The sequence below is a fragment of the Aethalodelphis obliquidens genome, unplaced genomic scaffold, assembly GCF_003676395.1.
Source record: "Aethalodelphis obliquidens isolate GAN/ISIS:26980383/991018 unplaced genomic scaffold, ASM367639v1 scaffold11, whole genome shotgun sequence".
Classification (NCBI taxonomy): Eukaryota; Metazoa; Chordata; class Mammalia; order Artiodactyla; family Delphinidae; genus Aethalodelphis; species Aethalodelphis obliquidens.
The window spans coordinates 39524732-39545027 of record NW_020837955.1 but is presented as its reverse complement, the minus strand read 5'-3'; the positions used below and the strand labels follow the sequence as shown (position 1 = coordinate 39545027).

General features: G+C 46.2%; 1 protein-coding gene across 2 annotated transcripts in view; it reads left to right on the top strand.

Annotated features, from left to right (window-relative positions):
• ADAM12 (ADAM metallopeptidase domain 12) overlaps positions 1–20296 on the top strand; it is a 388736-nt gene that overhangs the window by 297792 nt on the left and 70648 nt on the right. For both annotated transcript variants that reach the window (XM_027112934.1, XM_027112932.1), the window contains exons 10-11: positions 141–225; positions 3775–3923. In XM_027112934.1, the coding sequence (XP_026968735.1) occupies positions 141–225; positions 3775–3923 (234 nt within the window). The remainder of the gene's footprint in view (positions 1–140; positions 226–3774; positions 3924–20296) is intronic.

Sequence of the window (20296 nt, the reverse complement as noted above, 5' to 3'; positions counted from 1 at the left end):
ACATACTCTCAGGCCGCTCTTTTCGTCTTTGCCTATGCTTGTGCAGTCTTCCTGTTGGAATGTAGGAACGTCCAACCGAATTTCAAATATTAGAAAATGTCCTTATACTGACTTAAGACAGTCCTTTCTTTTGTTTCTAGTGGAGTGTATTTCCAGGGGACCACCATCGGCATGGCGCCCATTATGAGCATGTGCACGGCGGAACAGTCCGGGGGAATCGTCATGGTAAGCCAGGAGCACCGAGAATCCGACAGCCAAGTCCAGACCTAATTCTCTTGATGATTTCCCAGGAAATCTCTACTTTCACCAGACTTTGTAGAATTAGGTCCTTTTCTTTAATGCTTCTTAGATATAATTCTACCCTTTTTCTAGCTCTGCTTATGATCTGCCATACCCGACAGCACTCTAGGGACTGTTTATAAAACACATGACGCCGCACACAGGAAGGCTGAGTGTGTAAAAACAGCCCAGCGAAAGCCAGTCTACACCTTTTGCGGAGAGAAAGTTTCAAGGGGGATTTTGATCCACCCGCCTCCATCCAGGAATTCCTCCCAGCACTGGGATGAGCCAGGTCACTGGGGTTCCCCCCATCGCTCAGCTTCTGGGATGGGCTGTGATCTCACCAAATATTGCCGTTAGAATGGCTTTCTGATTGTTCTCCCTCCAGGCACGATAGCAAAAGTCTGAGGTTTTTAACTATTTACCACTGCAAATGCTTGACATACCTCCTAGCCAGTGTCCAATCTGTCTTTACACTAACCTTATTCTTGGAAGGCAGAGACCTAGGTTTATTGCTTTACAGGATCATTTTGTCATATTACATATGTCTGTAAAAGGAAATAGAATGGGGAGACTCTTGGGGACTTGTTTCTTGTGAATTTAAGAGGGAGGTAACTCTGACAGGTTCCCCTTCATCAGGTAACTAAAGGAAAGGTTTTCACCCCATGCTGTCACTGACCCTGATGGGAAAACAGAGTGTCCCCTCTGCACCAGCCCTCAGATAGGGAGTGGACTCGGAGACGATTCCACCATCTCTGTTAAACAAACAGAAGCTTGCCCTTCCAAGAAACCATGAATTCCTCCACGTTTTTCAAACAGAACATTTGTGAATATTCCATTGTATTAAAGGGCTGAAGGAGTAACGTTCTGCTGACTTTTATTTGCTCTCCACGTACTGCCCAGCCTAATCTTCTCAGTGAATATCCACAATGAGTATTTTCCTCTTCTCTGGGTGGCGCTGGTAATTAACATAAACATTCACTGAATGTGTAGGCTGAGGAGGCTGTTTGGAGGGATGGCACTCACCCAGTGGACTTCTGGCTTCGACGGGCTACCCTCTGGTTTCCTTTGAACCTGGAAGCCTTCCAGTGATCTCCACCATGGAAGTCACTGGAAAGTTTGGGTTTTGTTGATGCCAGGTTCATTTCGAGTCAGATCCCAACGGTCTTTTTACAGAGCAGCCTGTAAAGTTTTAAGAGGGAATCATTTTCTGTTTCATGGTTCCATGGTCCATCGCTACTGACTTTGCCACTTAAAATTGGCGTAAATATTTTTTAGAGCTGAAACTGAATTCCTTATAAGTATGGCGGGTTCTGCAGCTGTGGAGCGTTCAGAGGTTCTTATAACCGATCTGATGGTATTAAGCAACTTTTTAAAGTTCACGTCCTTTATTCTGTTTCCATGCAAGCATTTGGTCAAGATTCCTTCTTTAAAAGGAGACAGGGAAGCCTATTTAAAGAAAAAAAAGATAAAAGTGAATGTGGGGAAATAGAAGCAGATGTATGTACTGCAATAGGAATCAAGTCAACCAGAGTTAATCAATAAGAAATGTTTGATGGGCCGGCCAGCAGTAAAGACCACCCTTAGGCTCACTGTTTGTTTACTCCACATAGAAGAGAAGCATCATGTAGGCTGAAAGTCCACAGCTCCTTCAGTTTCTATAACATTCATGAGATCAACAAAATCAGTATCTTGACCAGATCTAAAGCGTCTAGACTTTCTCCTATTGTGTCTCTAAAGTTGAATTCGTGGGTGTTACGTACGACCGTGCCTCTTTCAAGGACTCACAAACCTAAGAGGAAGGAGATCATATCGCAAGGAAGCAGGAATCCTAATCACACTGAAAATTTGAGTTCTGTACTGTTTCTCTATTTTTCCAAGATAGAACAGATCACTAATTTTAGTCACTTCAAGCCGTGCCTTTGTATCTAACTGGACTCAAACAGTCTTGGTTTGGAGATAATGCCAGAAATAAAGAAATAGGTTTTTGTCTTACTAGAAATATGAACTGTTTATCAGGGTCTCTTAAGAGACATTCTGTGTATAATCACCTATGCGTGAAAGAGTGTGAAACAATTAGGCAATTCAAGACAAAACCAAGATATTCAGTGATACAAAAGAATCTGATGAAGAGTCATTTTTTAAGGATGAACTCCTTGAATTTTTGTGCCAAAGCATGCTAAATGCAGCCCTCAGCATTCTTAGATTGAAGAAAATCGATTTCCTGAAACACGTTTGCGAAGCTTCCTACAACAGGAAACTAAAATCTAAACAAAGTCATTTGTTAGGAATTTCATCTATTCTAAGAATAACTTGGTTCCTTGACATGACACTCTTTTCTTAGACTGAGGGCCAGTGAGAAAGGTAGCTACAGCTGTAACCGCCAACAAGCCTATGAAACCTTATATGAACACACCTATATCAAGAGGCCCCGCAAAGATTGTCTGTACGGGAATAATGCGTTCTCTAAAGCACAGTGTCACCGTTTCCTGGAAACCTCTTGGGTAGCCTCTTATCTCCTTCCTGGGTAGCACAAAGCAGGATTCAATGTTACCTTCATTACTCTGTGGTGTGCAGGCTCTTGCAGAAACACCAATCATGGGCACCATTTCTGCAAATCAACTAATTTTAGTTTGTTAAAGTTGAGTAATGATATTTTAAAAAATAATTTCTAATATCTCTTTAGCCAAGCCATGCATGCACTCCACTAAGTTAAGGGTGGCCAAGCAGTGCTTGCTGGGTGGAGAACCCGCCTTCCAAAACCAAGCAAAAGGTTGACTGGACTCCCAAGAGCAAAAGTCAGAGAGTCAGGATGCCTCCATCCACTTCCAAAGTCTACCTGACAAAACAAAGGGCCAGCAAGAGTAGGGCGCAACTGGATAACAATCTTAATCCAATGAGTCTTCAAACAGATGACGCGATGTCGTTAGCTTTTATGGTGCATTCTTATGAATTTTCCAAGGACCCTTCTCTACCAAGTAGACAGCAAGAGGCATACTCAGTAACACTCGCTCAGATCTTATTTATACTGTTCAAAGTATGCTTCCCCTAACGACTTTATACCAGCATCGTCTCAATCAAGGAGAAAACGGTACTTTCATTACCCGTGAAGGAACGAGCTGCTTCTTCCTATGATACAGGACGACTTTTTGCTTCATTCAGTAGAATGGTGTCTTGTGAGAGATTGTAGGAAGCGAGAGGGAAATGATTGCCCTGATTATTTCATGTAAAGACACAAGGAATCCTACGTGTATTCATGAGGAATGCATTCTTCAGTGGAGGGGCCCCCAAACTAGTTGAATAAAATAGATCAAATCTTTTTCTAAGTTTGAACTATATAATGGGGCTCTATCTCGGTTCCTTGTAGGAGATTGGACTCCATTAAATGTTTATAAAAGATAAATATCTGGGGGCCAGGGCTGAGGGGAGGGGGGTGGCTGGGAAAGGGGCCAAAAAGATGTGAACTATACATTGTGCTCTTGTATTTTCTTTGAGGACCATTCAGACAGTCCCCTTGGCGCGGCTGTGACCCTGGCCCATGAGCTGGGACACAATTTCGGGATGAACCATGACACCCTGGAGAGGGGCTGTAGCTGCAGAACGGCTGCTGACAAAGGAGGCTGCATCATGAACCCCTCAACCGGGCAAGTACTGATGCTTCCAGCTGCTCTGAGAGTCGGGATGCAGCTTGACATATGTATTGGGAAACAGCTGGGCAAAGAGCTCCCTGGTTTTCTGGCCAGAGCGCCCATGGAAGCTTCCCGAAAGAAATTCCGTGGACCGTGCTTCCCTGAGAGAAGCACCCAGATTGCAGAGCACAGGGCGTGAGGCCTGAGCGCCTCCCTGAGAAGTGGTGGGCACGGATCCTGCCTTTGTTCAGAGATCGCGAATTACCCTACAATCCCAGCACCTGGTTTTGATTCGCACCTACAGCTCCGTCTGGGCGTGGTAAAGCCACGGGGCAAAGTGGGCGCGGTTAGATGGGTCCCGTGCGGGGACGTGTGTCTTCCCTCTGGGTTGGCCCTGGGGCGGAGCTGAAATGTGTCAGTAGCTTGGGGATTTGTAGGGTCCCCACCTCTAACACCACATCCCCTTCTCAGATCTTAAAGGTTTAAATGATGGGACTTTTCCTTTTCAGTAAATTATGTCATTCTTCCTCATTTCATGCCTTTCTGACACGCTAGACTTGATTCACCCAGAAAAAAAGGAAGACAGTTTCATTACTGCAGCATTCAGAGGAGGTAGAAATAGATGCAACTTGGAGTGATTACAGATTACGATGTGTCCCTACACCTCTACGGGCCCCTCCCAAACTAGAATGGTGTGCTAACGTAGGAAGATTTTCACGAGTGAAGGAAAGCACGCACTTGTTATGATGCCGGCTTCCTTTTTGTACCTTGAGACCTTCCCAGTGCTTTTATCTTTACGGCACTTCCTAGGCCAAGTCTGCTCTCTGAGTTTGCTGAAAGGTAGCACTGGGAACAAGAAGCAAGTGCGGACGGGCAGCCCGAAGGTTGGCCTCTGCGAGGTCGTGGTGTACGCGGGGGCGGGGCACCTGCTTAAAGAGGATTCAAAGTGCCGGAAGAGGGATGGATCGTTACAGAACGTGGTTATGCTCTTACAACCAATAGCCTCGTGGGCCTCCTCTTGAATGGCCTGTAGGGCAGAACTTCATGGCTCACATCGTGTCGTTTCACGGGAGCTGGTCGCTAAGGCGTCTTTCCCCAGCAAGGCACTGCTTCTCCGGTCCATCACCACCGTCAGCACAAAGCCTTCAGGTGTGCATCGTTTTTGCTCGAGGTTCTGTCTTAAGCACAATTCCAGGGACTCACCAAGACCTAGTAGAGGAACTTGCTCTCTGAGTCTGTGATGACAGAAGCCTAGAACCTGAGCAGGAAGTGAAAGTATCTTAGGCCCAACACCAACAGGAAGTGAAATGTTGCAAAACTCAATGAGGGGAGCTTCCCCAAGGGGAGGCAGGTTGCTGCCAGAAGTAGTGCCCCTTGTCATTTAAACTCCCCGGGCAGGGGCAGAATAGCTGCTTGTTGGGTATTTGGGGCAAAGAATCCCTTCTTAGGGGGTGAGGTTGGGCCAGGGCCTGTGGGTGTCTTCTGTTTCCAACATTCCACCAGCCCAGATAGGGTCCAGAATCTCTGGGGAGGAGATTGGCAGGAAGGTGACGTGAAACTGAGTGGTCTTCGTGCTTTCTCATTCCTGATGCGCTCCAAGTGGCCATGGAAAATGCAGCCTGTGCTTAATCTCCCTGATCATTAAGTAGGCACAAACACACCAGCCTATGTGCCTCCAAAAGTGGTTCTCAAAGACTAAGATTGGATTGTTAACATTGTTAATGTTCCAGAACTCGTGATAAAAGAGACGAATGGAAGAGAGGGAAATCTAGATTGGGGATGTTACACTGGGACTGAAGAGGCCTGGTAGCCTCAATTCTGACACTAGTTGTTTTTGGTAAAACAAGCAAATTAGTAGCCCCTCTGGCTCTTATGTTTTTATCAGGAAAATGAGTGATCAGTCTTTATTTTTCCTTCCTTCCTTCCTTCTGTCCTTCCTTCCTTCCATCCATCCATCCATCCATTTGTCCATCTTTTCATCATCCCATCCATCCATCCATTCATTCATCCACCTATTCTTTCACTTGTTTGTTCGCACATTCAACAAATCCTTTGACTCCTGTGTTTTTTGTTGTGGAGAATGCACAGATGAGGAAGACCCTACAGCCCTAAGAGTCCTACGGCTCTGGAGGCACAATAGCAAGGCATTGCTTTCTGGTACTCTCTGTAATTCTGTGTAAATCCCTTCAAATTGGAAAGTCTTCATGGCAGCATTTAAGGATTGCAAGCCAAATTACCCTGGAGATATTTGAAAATCATAGGTAGAAATGGTATTGTTAAGGGCTCAGCAAATCACTTAAAAAGCTTCTTTTTTCTGACCAGGGGTTTGCTAATAGCCTTTCCTTGATTTATACCTTATTAGCGATTTCTGAGTTTCCTCTTTTGCTGAGCTCGTGCTTTCGCGTAAATCTTTTCTATTTGGTTCTCATTTATGATCCCACATTCCTGTCCAGAGAGTGGTGTTTTTAATTTTCTCAGATGGAAAGAAACTTCCTAAGCAAGTGGGTGAATTAATCACAAAAGCCCACAGTAAGGAGGAGGTCAAGCTGTTCTGGCCATCTCAGTCATTTTAGAATTTTAGAATTTTAGAATTTCCAGGCTGCTTTTAATCTCCAGTATTATCTCGACGTGGTCATTCTCTTACCTCATAGAGTCCCCACGAGAGTGGGAGAGTGGATTAAATGAGATCATGTGTCTTTGTAAATTGTAAATCACTCCACAAATATATGGAGGTATTATTATTTAGCTTACAGGGACCTTGGAACCATTGAAGAGTTAAAGGCTTTTTTGTTTTTTCAGAATTCCTGCTTATAGTTGCTGGAAAGCGCTTCCAGTGCCATGTAAGTGCCCGTGGTGTCTGTGTGAGCGGCTCATTTTCAACTGGCCCACACCCGAACCTTCCTCCCGGCTTCCTCCCCACTGCTGATTCAGACATGAGTGGCAAATGTTAAAATGTGATTTAAGTCTCAGCCCCAAAGGTGACTTGCAAAGAGATGAATCAAGGACTGCTTTCACCATACGAAAGTCTCCCAGAATCGAAAAGAACCATGTACTGCAGATGGTTTAAAGGAAAGAAATGCATCCCTTAATACCCCTTGTTTATTCTTTATCAAAACATTCCAGAATCCTAACCCTGACATTTCACCAACTGCTATCGTTGACGAATTGGACCCAAAGGCCTAAAAAGACGAGGATGGAGGACAATTCTTTTAAACATGGGTGTCATGACTTCAGTTGCGTGTTACGGGAATAGTTGGCGGGGGTGTCCTTACAGTTTGTATCATTAATCACTGCGAGTCTGTGAGTGTGTGTGAGTGTGTTGTGTGTCTTTGGATTGTTAACATTAAGGCCTGGCTTGGAAATGACTCCTTGGCAAAAGCAGTATCTGGGGATTCGTGTGGGAGATTGAACTCAGTTGAGTCCACCCATTGATGAGCATCTCGGAGCATTTGGTCTTCAAGGGGTTGAGGACTAAGTATGCCACATTTATGGGAGTAAGAAAAACGTGAATAATTGGAGCACTTTGGGAAAAGAATATTTGCTATAATAGTAAATGTCACTTCCTAGAGTAGAAAAAAAAGGCAGTATTAACATTCAAAAACTACTCTCAGAGCTCCCTTTTATTTTTTCGCGGAAAATTTTCTGTTACTGTGAGAGTTGGAGTCAAAGAGCCATCTCTTGAGGGGATGCAGCTGGATTGGAAACCCACGGTAACTCAGCTCCTGCAGCGTGCCACCTGCTTTGATAGATGTTGGGGTTATTTCAGCCACGAACAGGACAGACCCTTTTCTTGCCCTCATGGAACTTGCGTTCTTGTGGGGAAGACAGTCTGGAAAAACAGTAAATCAAAAACTGCAGGTTGGAAGAAGTGCTATGAAGGAAGAAAAGGAAGAGGATAGAAAGGAGACACGTGGGCTGGGGGACCCGACATTAATTAGTGGTTTGGGGGAGACCTCTCCGTGGAGATGACGTTTAAGCCAAGACCAACAGGAAGAGAGGGATGGAGAGCCTGCAGAGATGGAAGGACATGGGCTTGGGCAGGGGGGACACCATGAGGAGGGAAAGCATCGCTGACGGGAAGCCAGTGGCTGGTGGGGCTGGATCGGAATGGGGTGGGGCTGGAGGGAAGTGGTGCTGATGCCACTAGAGAGAAAGGAGGGGCCAGAGCACGCAAAGCCCACGCCGCGGTAGGAACGTGGATTCATCTCTAGGGCAGGGAACCATCATTGGAGGGGTTTAGGTGGGACAGTAACATGATCTGAGTTTTCTTTTAAGAATTCTTCACTTTTAAGAAGATGGCGTAGCATCTGAGCTATTGTAGTTTGCCAAATTAAGGGGTTTACTGTCTGTAAAAAATCGGGGGGAGCTTCTTGTCAAAAAAGAAATGGTATATAAACTCTCGTTTTATTTCAGTGTCATTACTAGGCACTTGGAATCCCTTAAGCAGGAGCCTGCACTAGCACACCGGGGGGCGGGTCACACCGCAGCTTCACCCGCTCACCTCAGCGGTCTTGTAGACCTGACGTCAAAGGTTCTCTTCTGTTTAGGATTTCACTTTGCTTTTCCTCTAGTAAGATTCTTTAAGGGCTCTACTTCAACAGCCACAAAAGAGCGCTTCCACACTCTATATATCTGAAGGGATATATACGGATCTAGATATCTGGTATATCTGAAGCCATAGTTTTCATGCTGATACTAAGATTCAGAGCTTGGGGCTGTTTGGGTTTTGTTTAATCCAGACTGGCAGACGGCTCTCAAGCAAAGAATGTGCTGCCTGGCTGCCAAGGGACAGTGGAGGGCAGTGCGTAGAGCGCCCTGGAGACTGTGGGCCGAGAAAATAAGCGAACGAGGGTTACCGCCTGCTCGCTCACCAGGGGTGTGGATAATTCACATTCAGCTGAGGTTGGGCATTCTACGTCTACCAGTAGATCAAATCACCACGTTCAAGGTGAAAGCATTGCCATTCCACTTCCTCAGAAGTGTGGATAATTGGCGCATTCGATTCCGTATAATTCAATTCAGGAAACATTCATCACATACCTCCCTGCTGCACAGCTGTCTGGACGTGGATCACAGCTGGATGGCCTCCACCCGAGTTCAACCTTCTCTCAGGAAAGCTGAGAGGACACAGGCCCTGCCTCCAACTCAGGAAACAGGGCTGGGTGACCAATTATAGCAAAACCACTCATTTACTCAGCTTGTATTTTCTGGGTACCTGTGTGCCAGACTCCAAGGTGCAGAGCGGGGCCACAGACACGAAAGGCAGGAACCTCGATTTCTAGGCCCTTATATTGTGCTAGGGATCCCAGGCAAGTAAACTGCTGATTACAGACTGGAAGCTCAGGGCTGATAGGGGACATTCTGGGGTGCCATGGGGCTCACCACAGGGGCACCTAATCTCATCTATTTACACAATCCTGGGTATCATAACATCATCTATAAGTACTTCAGTTGTGCCTCTAAAAGATAAGGAGAAAATTTTAAACATCACCATAATAGCATCTCACATCTTTAAAAAAATGACCAATAATTCATTGTGAACAAGGAGCAAAGGTTGGAAGGGGTGGTGGGCAGGGAACATTCTGGAGTAAAGTCCAGTCTGAACCCATCCCAGAAGAATTGCATAGGGTTAGGCAGACCCTCCTCGAGAATTTCTAGCTCATGTTACAGGAAATTTGGATTTATTTTTGAGGAGGCCTCTATCTGAAAATGTGATTCGGGAAACTAAAATCAACTGCACTTTTCAGTGAAAAGTTCCCAAGTTTCAGATGTGGTAGGAATTGACAGAAATTCGATGTATCTGGAAAGGCTATCCCCTCTCAAGAAACACTTGCTTTCTTGAAAATCAGTGCAGAATACACATAATTAAAACTCACCCCCATTTGAAGTTTGAGGATCTATCTGAGGTCATGAAATATACTTACTGTAAAGGGATTTTACAAGCATGGGATTGGAGAAAATTGTTTCCCCATATCAGTTCTTCATTTGAAGGTGATAATTTTTTTTTCTCAAAGAAAAGTTTAAGAAAGTCTTCACTTCCTTCTTCAAGGTGCAGTAGGGAAAACAATGGAAATCTTTATCCAAGGAGTAAAAAATAAATAAATAAACAACAACAAAATGAGGCACTCTAGTAACATTAAAACGCTACAGGGCAGAATCAATGTAACTATCCAGCTAGAGTAACTGAGTTGACCACTTACCGACATGACGATAAGGGGGAAATGAACTGGCAGGAGATATTCCTGACAGCAGTTCAAGAGGACCCCTCGATACAGACCATGTTCTTATTTCCTCTCTGTAGGATTAGATATTGCTCACTGGAAAATGAAGGAGTTTGTCTGCAATTAATGCAGAGTCGGGATAGTAAAAGTCACTGCCCAAGGGCATGGTAGAATGTCCTCTCCTCTTAAGCTGGATGCAAAACAGAGGTCAAGCTACGGAGACTGGTCCGCATAGCGCTGCTCCCTGAATATCCAGTTTGGGGGAAGTGAACGGAGGCAGACTTGACTTTGACCCTAGAGATTTCTGGGGATGTATCTTTCACCAGTCAGCGGTGTGAGCTGGGTGCGGTTATACCCATTTTAAGGCTGAGGAGCAGAAAGTTAAATGAATTGCCTACGTTTTCAAAACTACCCAAGTTGGGCTTCCCTGGTGGCGCAGTGCTTGAGAGTCCGCCTGCTGATGCAGGGGACGCAGGTTCGTGCCCCGGTCCGGGAAGATCCCTATATGCCGCAGAGCGGCTGGGCCCGTGAGCCATGGCCACTGAGCCTGTGCGTCCAGAGCCTGTGCTCTGCAACGGGAGAGGCCACAACAGTGAGAGGCCCGTGTACTGCAAAAAAAAAAAAAAAAAAACTACCCAAGTCGAAGCCCCAAGACGTTAGGCTGAGTCACCAGGAGCCGAACCTCTGACTTTCCACCTTCCTATTACTTATCTCAAATAAAAATGTGCAGCAGCTGTAAACCTCAGGAAGAGGAGAAGGGCATCTATCCTGGGGTATTAGAGAAAGATGTGCTGGCTTCCCACCGCAGGCTTTGAGGGAGCTCCGTGGTCCAGACTGAGGCTGAGATTGGGGCAGCCGTGCCATGCTGCCTCCCGGGGGTCCTCACCATGTGGAGGTCACCTCGGCTGTATGTGCCGTGTTCAGGCTCCAGGCGGGAACTGAAGCCTTCTCAGTACAGAGCTTTGTCCCTGTGTGACTTCTGGGAAGCAGGAAGGCTGGCCCATTTTTAAGCCATTTAGTTCTGCAAATCTCCTTCAACTTAGGTTACAACAGCAGAGAATTATTTCCTGTCATTGCTCGTTAATCCAGCATTTTATTTGTGGTAGAACATGTGTGAAAACATTGCCGCTGAAATTCTGCCAATCCCTCCCCACTTACACACACACACACACACACACACACACACACACACACGCCTTCCTCCTTTCCCTAGGACTTTTGGCACAGAGGCCACAGAGAGGTCAAGGGTAAATTCTGGGCCTGTCTGTGACCAACAGTATTCAGAAGGACCCGCTTTAAGCTCTACTAGGTCAGGAATTTTGTCTGTTTTGTTCATTGCTGAAGCCCCAGCACCTGGAACATATAGTAGATTCAGTAAATTCTTCTTGACTGAAAGGATGAGTGGATGGATAGATGGATGGATGGGTGGATGGATGGATGGGAGGGTGAGTGGGTGGATGGATGGATGAGTGGATGAGTGGATGGGTGGACGATTGAGTGAGCTGATAGCAGATGGATAAATGGTAGTGGGCGGCTGGGTGGATGGACAGATGGAGGGTGATTCCAGCGCAATCAGATGTGTGCAGAGTGAAGCCACATTTCACCTTTCGTGTAATGGCTACACTTCTAAGGAGAAGATTCGGAGACCATTGTCTTTTACACTATAGCATTTGCTGTAGCATGGCCATTTTCATTTATTTTATATTCCACATCATCTACAATGGACTTACGGTAACTCACAAGAACAGAAACAATACAATAAAGAGAAAAACGAAAGCAAAATAAAAAAGAATAAGGACTGAGAAACCCCAGGTAAATAGGAGGCTGAGTCCATTGTTTTTTGTCTTTTTTTAAACTCCATGGAGACCAAGGAGCAATTTACTTTCAAAAGGTGGACTTCTTCTATAAGTGACTTCTCCTGCAAGCCTGGGCTTAATTTAGCTAAAGTAGGAGATGGGAAGTTAAAAATACAAAAACTAAAAGTAGTTGTAAGAATAAGACCCTGTAGACCTCACAGATTACTCTCCAGTTTACAAAGAACTTTCACATCTCCTTTCTCATTTAACCGTCACAGTTCTAAGGGGAAAGGGCAGATACAATCACCTCCGTCATACAGATGAGAAAACTGAGGTTTAGAAAGGCCAGAGGCCCCACGGTTGGTCAGGGCCAGACTCAAGATGATCAGCCCACAGCCTCTGGCTCCTGCCTCTGGCCTATCCCCTGGCCCCTGTGAGGAAAGGAACCTTCGGTTCTCAATCCCCAGAGGCAGCGGGAGGGGAACGGGGACATGGGTGCCAGTCTTCACGGCTCTTGAGTTTCAGGCTGACCTGATGGCCAGCCCAGCATCAGGAGCTCAGTGAGGTAAGAACAGGGCCAAAAAGACTTCAGCCCTCGTTGGGTGGCTTGGAAGTATCTACCATGACCACTTTTCCTATCATGTTTGATTAAAAGTGTTGCAGACTTGCAGAGTCAGCAGATGCAACGGGCATGACCTATAAAGGTCTGTCTCCTGGGGCAGGAGGAGAGGGCGGAGCTATCTTGCTGTGTAAACTGCCCTCTGTTAACCCCTGAATCTGTTTATGTCTGCCAGAACCTCATCCCCGACTAGCCCCACGCAGAGACAGTGGCCTCTTCCTGGGATGAAGCTGAGAAGCCAGTCTGAGACACTGCCTCTGATGGGCTGGGTTCCTTTAGTGGGGTGCTGGTGCCCTGCCCTGAGTCCCCTGCCTTTAGGGACTGGGCTCGGGAGGAAACAGCCGTCAGAGCACAGAAGCGAAAGATCTTTCTTTTTTTTTTTCTTTTTTTGCTGTACGCGGGCCTCTCACTGTTGCGGCCCCTCCCGCTGCGGAGCACAGGCTCCGGACGCGCAGGCCCAGCAGCCATGGCTCACGGGCCCAGCCGCTCCGCGGCATGTGGGATCCTCCCGGACCGGGGCACGAACCCGCGTCCCCTGCTTCGGTAGGCGGACTCTCAACCACTGCGCCACCAGGGAAGCCCCGAAAGGTCTTTCTGATAACGCCTAGAGGCCGCCTGTGCACCTCTCAACCGACCAGGGCCTCGTTCGTCTCCTTCTTTATTAAAAATTCTGAGAAATTACATTTACACTTTAATTGGTTTCCGGGGAGGAGGAGCTGAGGTCAAAGTTCACGTGTTAAAGACATGAATTATAACGTGCCACAGATGGCTCCATTCTGGGCCCCAGGTGTTTGCTATTAACAATGGAAATGTCCTCTAAGGACGTTTTTGATCATTCGCTCCTGGCCCGGTGGTTTGCCTCGCCGTCTGCGGCCCATCTGGCAGCCCACGGGGTCAAGCGTTTGGTCCTAATGCAGTCACTTTCCATTCTGTGGGCTCCGCCGGGGTTCCGTTCTGTCGAGTGAACCCGCGTGTTCAGGGTCACGCTGGGCACCCTTGGCCGGGCGGAGTGGGACTCGGTCCACATCCACCTCCCAGCATGACCGGGAAAGTCCTCCGGCGGAACCCCGTGCTGTCCCGGTGGGCGACGGTTCCCTCTGCCCGCAGCTTGTTGAGACCCGCGTGAGCTCACAACCTCCCTCAGGTGTGTGCATGGCCGCAGGTGTGCTCCATAAATCCCGCTTTCCGGCCGCCATTTCTCCTGGCCTCAAAGCCGTTCAGGGAGCTGCTCGACCGTGCTCTCCGAGTAGCCGGCAGGACCGTGGGCTCTACTGTTACCTGCACCCGACTCCAGGGAGCCAGAGATTCCTGGACCACTGCCCTCTTCCTGAATACTGATGCTGGCTCCGGGCCATCTGTGCCCTGTCACACTTGAGGCTGCCGGAGGCCTCCTGACTGCCCTTGAGGCAGTGTCGCTGCAGAGGGAAAACGCAGGCCTTCGGGTCAGGAGGCTGGGTTTTCAGTCCTGACCCTGGAACCAGAGGACTGTGGCAAGGTGTCTAACTGCTCTGTGCCTCAGTTTCCTCATCTGTAAAACAGGAATGCTATAATCTGACTCACCGGGCAGTCGGCGAGCAAGGATGCCCACCAGGCTTCTGGTCCACAGCAGGCCCTTGCTCGAGAATGGTAAGTGCTGTTAATATTTTTACTCATTATCCTGGATGTGCAGGACGAGATGAAGTCAAAATCCCCTGAAACGGGGTGACCTTGGGCTGCACCTCAGTCCTGCCAGGCTGCTGACCACCAGGCCAGTTGCCACGGGTGCAGACACCACTGCCTGCCCCAACAGGACGTGCCTCTGGGTCACTCCTAAATTCTGTGCGTGGTGACTGCAAGCTTTTATTCCAGGGCGTAATTGTGAACAACCTAACGGTTTTTCTCAAGATGGCCCGAGAACTTTGGGGTTAACACTTGGCCGAGCAAATCCATCCCAACCAAGACTTCTTGCACCCATTGGTGTCCGTGGGCCCTGCGTTCCCCTAGGAAGAGAAGGTGGGGACAGTGTGAGTCTTGTGCTCCTGGAGGATCTAGGAATGCATAGAACTTGGCCCTGAACTGTGTGTTATTGTTTGCTTTTGGAAAAGCTCTTCAGGCTGATTGCAGATTTAGCGAGGAAGGGTCAGTAGGTCGCGCTGTCAGAGAACGGAGGGCGGGTCTGGTCTGTCTGTGGCCACATTGCCCTCCAAGCCCCCGCTTAGCAGCTTGGCTGTGGAGGAAGGGTTCAGAAGAATACGTGCAGGGTGCTCATGTCACCAGAGCTTTGGGAAAGTCCTTTGGAAAAAGTTCCAACAACTCAGAGCCACCACAGCCAGCGGCGTGGCGGGTAACAGTCATGTAAACAGCGTCTTTGTTTGTTTGTGTTGGTTGGTGGTTTATGCTTCCTAAGCCCATGTTCTGGCTGAGCTAGAGATGGCTCGGCCCTTCCAGGATGAGCAGAGTCTTCAACACCACATATGTATTAGATGGAGGGATCCTATTAACTGCTTGATCATTCCTTTGCCTCCTGAATCGCCCTTCTCTCTAGTTGACTTGTACTTGTGGTCTTACAGTTTAAAGATTGCTACATTTTGGCTACAATTGTAATAAATTCTGCACCGTATTGGAAAATGTTTCTAAGCCCTAGAACGTGCAAGGCCCTGGCAAACTGTAATTTGAAATAGCCAAAACAGCGCCTCTAAATAAGGAAGAGACACACATCTTTTTCAGGCAAGTATTGGCAGCTGGCATCTTTGAAGTTAACCAGAGACTTTCCCATTTGTGTTTGAAGCTCATTTGTTCTCTCCCTCAGCGGGCAAGGTAGTTATTATTCCCGGCCTGCAGGTGTGAAAACTGAGGCTTGGTCTTAAAACTGAGCTTTAGTTTTAATAGATGGGGTGCTCATACTTAGTCTTCCAGTTTCGATTCTTCTCCAGCTGCTCTGTGCCATGCGCCCCGATCGACAGTAGCCTCCCAGGCCTGCTGCCTCTGTCACTTCCACTGTCAGGAGAAAATAAAACTCCATCTCAGTCTGCAAGAAGAAATCAGTGGGAGGTGGAATGTCAGCAACATATTTCCCCAAACCAGTTATCCCTTTACCATCTAATCATTTACCAGCTGTAGAAGATGTGAGGTGTTTTTTTGTTTTTTTCAATCGATTTAAGCAGAGAAATCTGGATGGCTTCCCATCCCTGGTTTTCTGCAACGTTGGCTTTTCCTGTCACACGGTTATGTCAGCTCCAAGCTGTTCTCAGCCGCTGCCCAGACTGCTCCATCCTTCTTCCTCCAGTCACTTGCCTTTCTTTGCTGCAATCTGCGTGCGGACTGTGGTCCCCCGACCCCCGCCCACCAGAGCTTGGAGCTGAGGAACCTGGATTCTTTGGGACCCAGCACACAGTTTTTAATGAGGCAGGGCAGTCAAAGGAAACATCAAGAACAGTGTGACCTGCAGCCCCGGTGAATCCAGCCTGCTTGCAGCTGCTTCCCCTAGCTGCCTAATTGCCAACAAGAAAAGATAATTCCCGGAGAGCTTTTGCAAGGCAGATGACTCCCGACTTCCACTGTCAAGATTGATAAATGGGCTTAGTATGATTCACCCCCAAGAATACAGCCGTGAGATGCACAATAGGCTCCTACAAGAAAAGAATTTTCTGACTGCAGATGTGTCAAAGTAAAAGTAACCCCTAATAATGTTTTACTTGGCAACTTGGTGACGGGCTGAAATATTAAGCTGTGACTGCGTTTGCGGTGGGAAGCCATAAGTGGCATTCCTCTTTTGAAAAGTGGGGTGTGTGTGTGTGTGTGTGTGTGTGTGTTTTCCAAAATCACCTGGTGGTTTATTTCATTGGCTTTTTATTTCTAACCTTGCATTCAGCATGGTAAACTTGCCCGCAAGTGTCCTTGGTTGGTAAATATTGGGAAAAAAGGCCGATGTGTCTAACTAAAGAGGTCACATCTGAACAGGAGCCAGGCACCCTGGCGAGGTGTCTGCAAGCAATTCTCTGCCCGTGAGCTGAAAGCAGCACTTTTTTCTGGGTCCTAGGTATAATCACTTTAAAGCATCCTTGTTGCCAAGGGAAAGTGTCATGCAGAGGGGGTTCTTTTCTGAATAATTCTCGAATTTTATTGCTTTGCACCAGCCTGTCGCTGCTATATGTCAATTCACTTAGCTGCTGTCCTGGCATATTTGGGATAATTTATGAAAAGTTAAAAAGCACGTTGTGATGAGTTTGCCGAAAACTGTAGAAGAAACTGAGGCTTTTCTTTTTAAACTACCGACCGTGGGCTACACGGGATCTGCAATGCCATGAGCAACTATATGGCCCAATTCAATGTTCTTTTCATTAACAGTCCAGGGAATAAAGCTATGAAATAAGAAAGGAACAAAATGAGCCAAAGGAAGGCAGAAGTATTGTACTTTGGAGTTTGAAACAAGTGGAAGGAACTTCAGAACAGAAACACCTTTCTGTTCACAGTCAGAACCTTTGCTGGTACCTTAATTAATACAGAGTGTGATGATTAATCAGTTAACCTGCTCTAACACTTAAAGATATTTGAAAAATTCATTTGTGATTTGAATTTGGCTTTGTGAGACAGATTCTCTTGGAATTTCTAGCACATGCCTACAATCAGATGAGGTTTCAAAACGCTGTACCTCGAGTCTTTCTTAGAAAATGGAACCGCGGGGGAAAAGAGAACTATTTCTAGTTTAAGTGCAAGAAAGCTGACCTGTAAGGCACCTAGTTTGCATTTCTTATTGTTCACACAAATAGGTGTGGATTTGTCCATATATGATCTTTACAACATTTGAATTTTAAACTGAGGTCAGTTGTTCCCAAGCGTTAATTTTGATAATTTGATAAATCACCTGGACCATCAACTAATGAATAGATAAACAAATTGTGGTGTAGTCTTACTTACAAGGGAATATTAGTCATTGAAATAAATGAAGTACTAACAGTGCCACAACGTGGATGAACCTTCATGCTGAGTGACACAAGCCAGGCATAAAAGGTCACATATTGGATGATTCCATTTATGTGAAATGTCTGGACTAGGCAGATCCAGAGAGACAGAAAACAGATTAGTGGTTGACAGGGACTCTGGGGGAGAGGGGATGAGGAGTGACTGCTTCACGGGGTGAGGTTTGTTTTGGGGGCTCAGGAAAAGGTTCTGGAATTAGTGGTGATGGTTGCATAACACTGTGAATGTACTAAAAGCCGAGGGGTTATATATTTTTAAGTGGTGAATTTGTTATGTGAATTTTACCTCAATTTAAAATGAAATCACCTGGAGAGCTTGTTAAAACAGTTGCTGGACCCCACCCCCGATTTTTTCTCAGGGGGCAGGTCGTTTGCATTTCTGGTAGGTCGCCAGGTGAAGCTGGGACCACACTTTGAGGGGCCCTGATCCAGGCAGGTGGTTTGAGTGACGGAAGGATGCCTCCTTCGTATGTAAATAAGCACATCAAGGCTGTATTGATCACTGTCAATGTTTCAAGAGTTTTACTGCAGGTGATCCAGGGCTGAAATGATATCTGTAGTGAAGAACGTAAGTTTTGTAAATAACTGAACTTGGGATCAGACCTAGTCTCTGCCATCCCCTAACTGAGAACTCTTAAACAAGTGCCTTCACCTCATTTGCAAAATGGGAATAACAATACCTATCTCACTGTGTTGTTTTAAAATGTAAATTTAAAGAAGAAAGTATAAAGAAGAAGAAAATACTACTATGAAAAAGTACCCATCATATCTAGCTTAAAGCAGGCTCTCAAATAGTTATTCCAAAAAAGTATGTATAGTGTATGTCATCAGTTCAATATAATTATATATGTTTATATATTTTATATAATTTCTATATGAATAAATATGCATGATGCATTTATGTATGTGAATGTATTGTATTTCTAATATTTTATTTATAGGGATGGAGAGGCAGTGTGGGGAGTAGGTGTGTCCAATAGTTCCCTTGGCAAAGGTCCAGCAAGGGGAGAGTGGGAAGGGTTGGGGCCATATTTTAATCATCATAGGATCCTCCTCAGAGCTTTAAATATAATAATTACTTCTCCAGTGAGTGAGTAGATGAATGAGGGAGGAGTGAACATACTATCCCAAAAGTTTCATTCTGCTATCATCAAAAGTTCAGAAGCGGGCTTCCCTGGTGGCGCAGTGGTTGGGAGTCCGCCTGCCGATGCAGGGGACGCGGGTTCGTGCCCCGGTCCGGGAAGATCCCACATGCCGCGGAGCGGCTGGGCCCGTGAGCCATGGCCGCTGAGCCTGCGCGTCCGGAGCCTGTGCTCCGCAATGGGAGAGGCCACAACAGTGAGAGGCCCGCGTACCACAAAAAAAAAAAAGTTCAGAAGCAGAGTTGGTATCCGGGAAGCAGGGTGATGAGCAAGCATGTCCTTGGAGGCGTTCTCTTGTGTGGGCAAATTGGAGAAATAGTCTGAACAAGCATTGTGCTGATAGATCCTGTCTGTGGAGCCTGACACCGTGCTGGGGAGTGGATTCCATGTCTTGTTCAAGGTCCACTGGCCCATTTTTCATGCAAACCAATGAACTGCTCATTGAGTCCTTAAGCCAACAATTAGTGACATCTCTTGTGCACTAGGTACTGTGCAACCAGTGACCACTTAGACGTATTGTAGAAGGTGTTTAAATATGTGTAAATTAGGATTCTATTGTAATTACAGGACTCTGATATTTGGTATCATAAAATTCCCTTATCTCTTGAGAGTTGAAATCATTTTATTTATTTTTCATTGAAACATAATTGATTTACAATGATAATTTCTGCTGTACAGCAAAGTGATTTAGTTAAACATATTCATACATTCTTTTTTATATTCTTTCCCATTCTGGTTTATCTCAGGATATTGAATATAGTTCCCTGTGCTAATACAGAAGGACCTTGTTGTTTATCCATTCTCTATATAATAGTTTGCATCTGCTAACCCCGAACTCCCACTCCATCCCTCCCCCACCCCCCTTCCCCTTGGCAACTACAAGTCTGTTCTCTGTGAGTCTTTCTGTTTCATAGATTAGTTCATTTGTGTCATATTTTAGATTACACGTATAAGCGATATCATATGGTATTTGTCTTTCTGACTTACTTCACTTAGTATGGTGATCTCTAGGTGCATTCGTGTTCCTGCAGATGGCATTATTTCATTCTTTATTATGGCTGAGTAGTATTCCATTGTGTATACGTACCACGTCTTTATCCATTCATCTGTCGGTGGACATTTAGGTTGTTTCCAGGTCCTGGCTGTTGTGAATAGTGCTGCTATGACCATAGGGGTGCAAGTATCTTTTTGAATTACAGTTTTGTCTGGATATATGCCCAGGGGTGGGATTGTTTGATCCTGTGGCAACTCTGTTTTTAGTTTTTTGAGAAACCTCCATACTGTTCTCCATAGTGACTACACCAGCTTACATTCCCACCAACAGTGTAGGAGGGCTTCCTTTTCTCCACACCCTCTCCAGTATTTGTTATCTGTAGACTTTTTAATGATGGCCATTCTGACCGGCATGAGGTGGCATCTCAGTGTAGTTTTGATTTGCATGAAATCATTTTAGATCACTGAATTCTGCTTACTGAGGGAGGGCCATCGGTTTAGATATAGATTTTAGTTACTCTCTCCTTCCTTCCTACACACCGATCAACCAAGATGATCCCAGCAGAAGGGAGATGATGGGCAGACCCTTGCTTGTCCATCAAAATTAGTTTGCTTGGGCTTCCCTGGTGGCGCAGTGGTTGAGAGTCCGCCTGCCGATG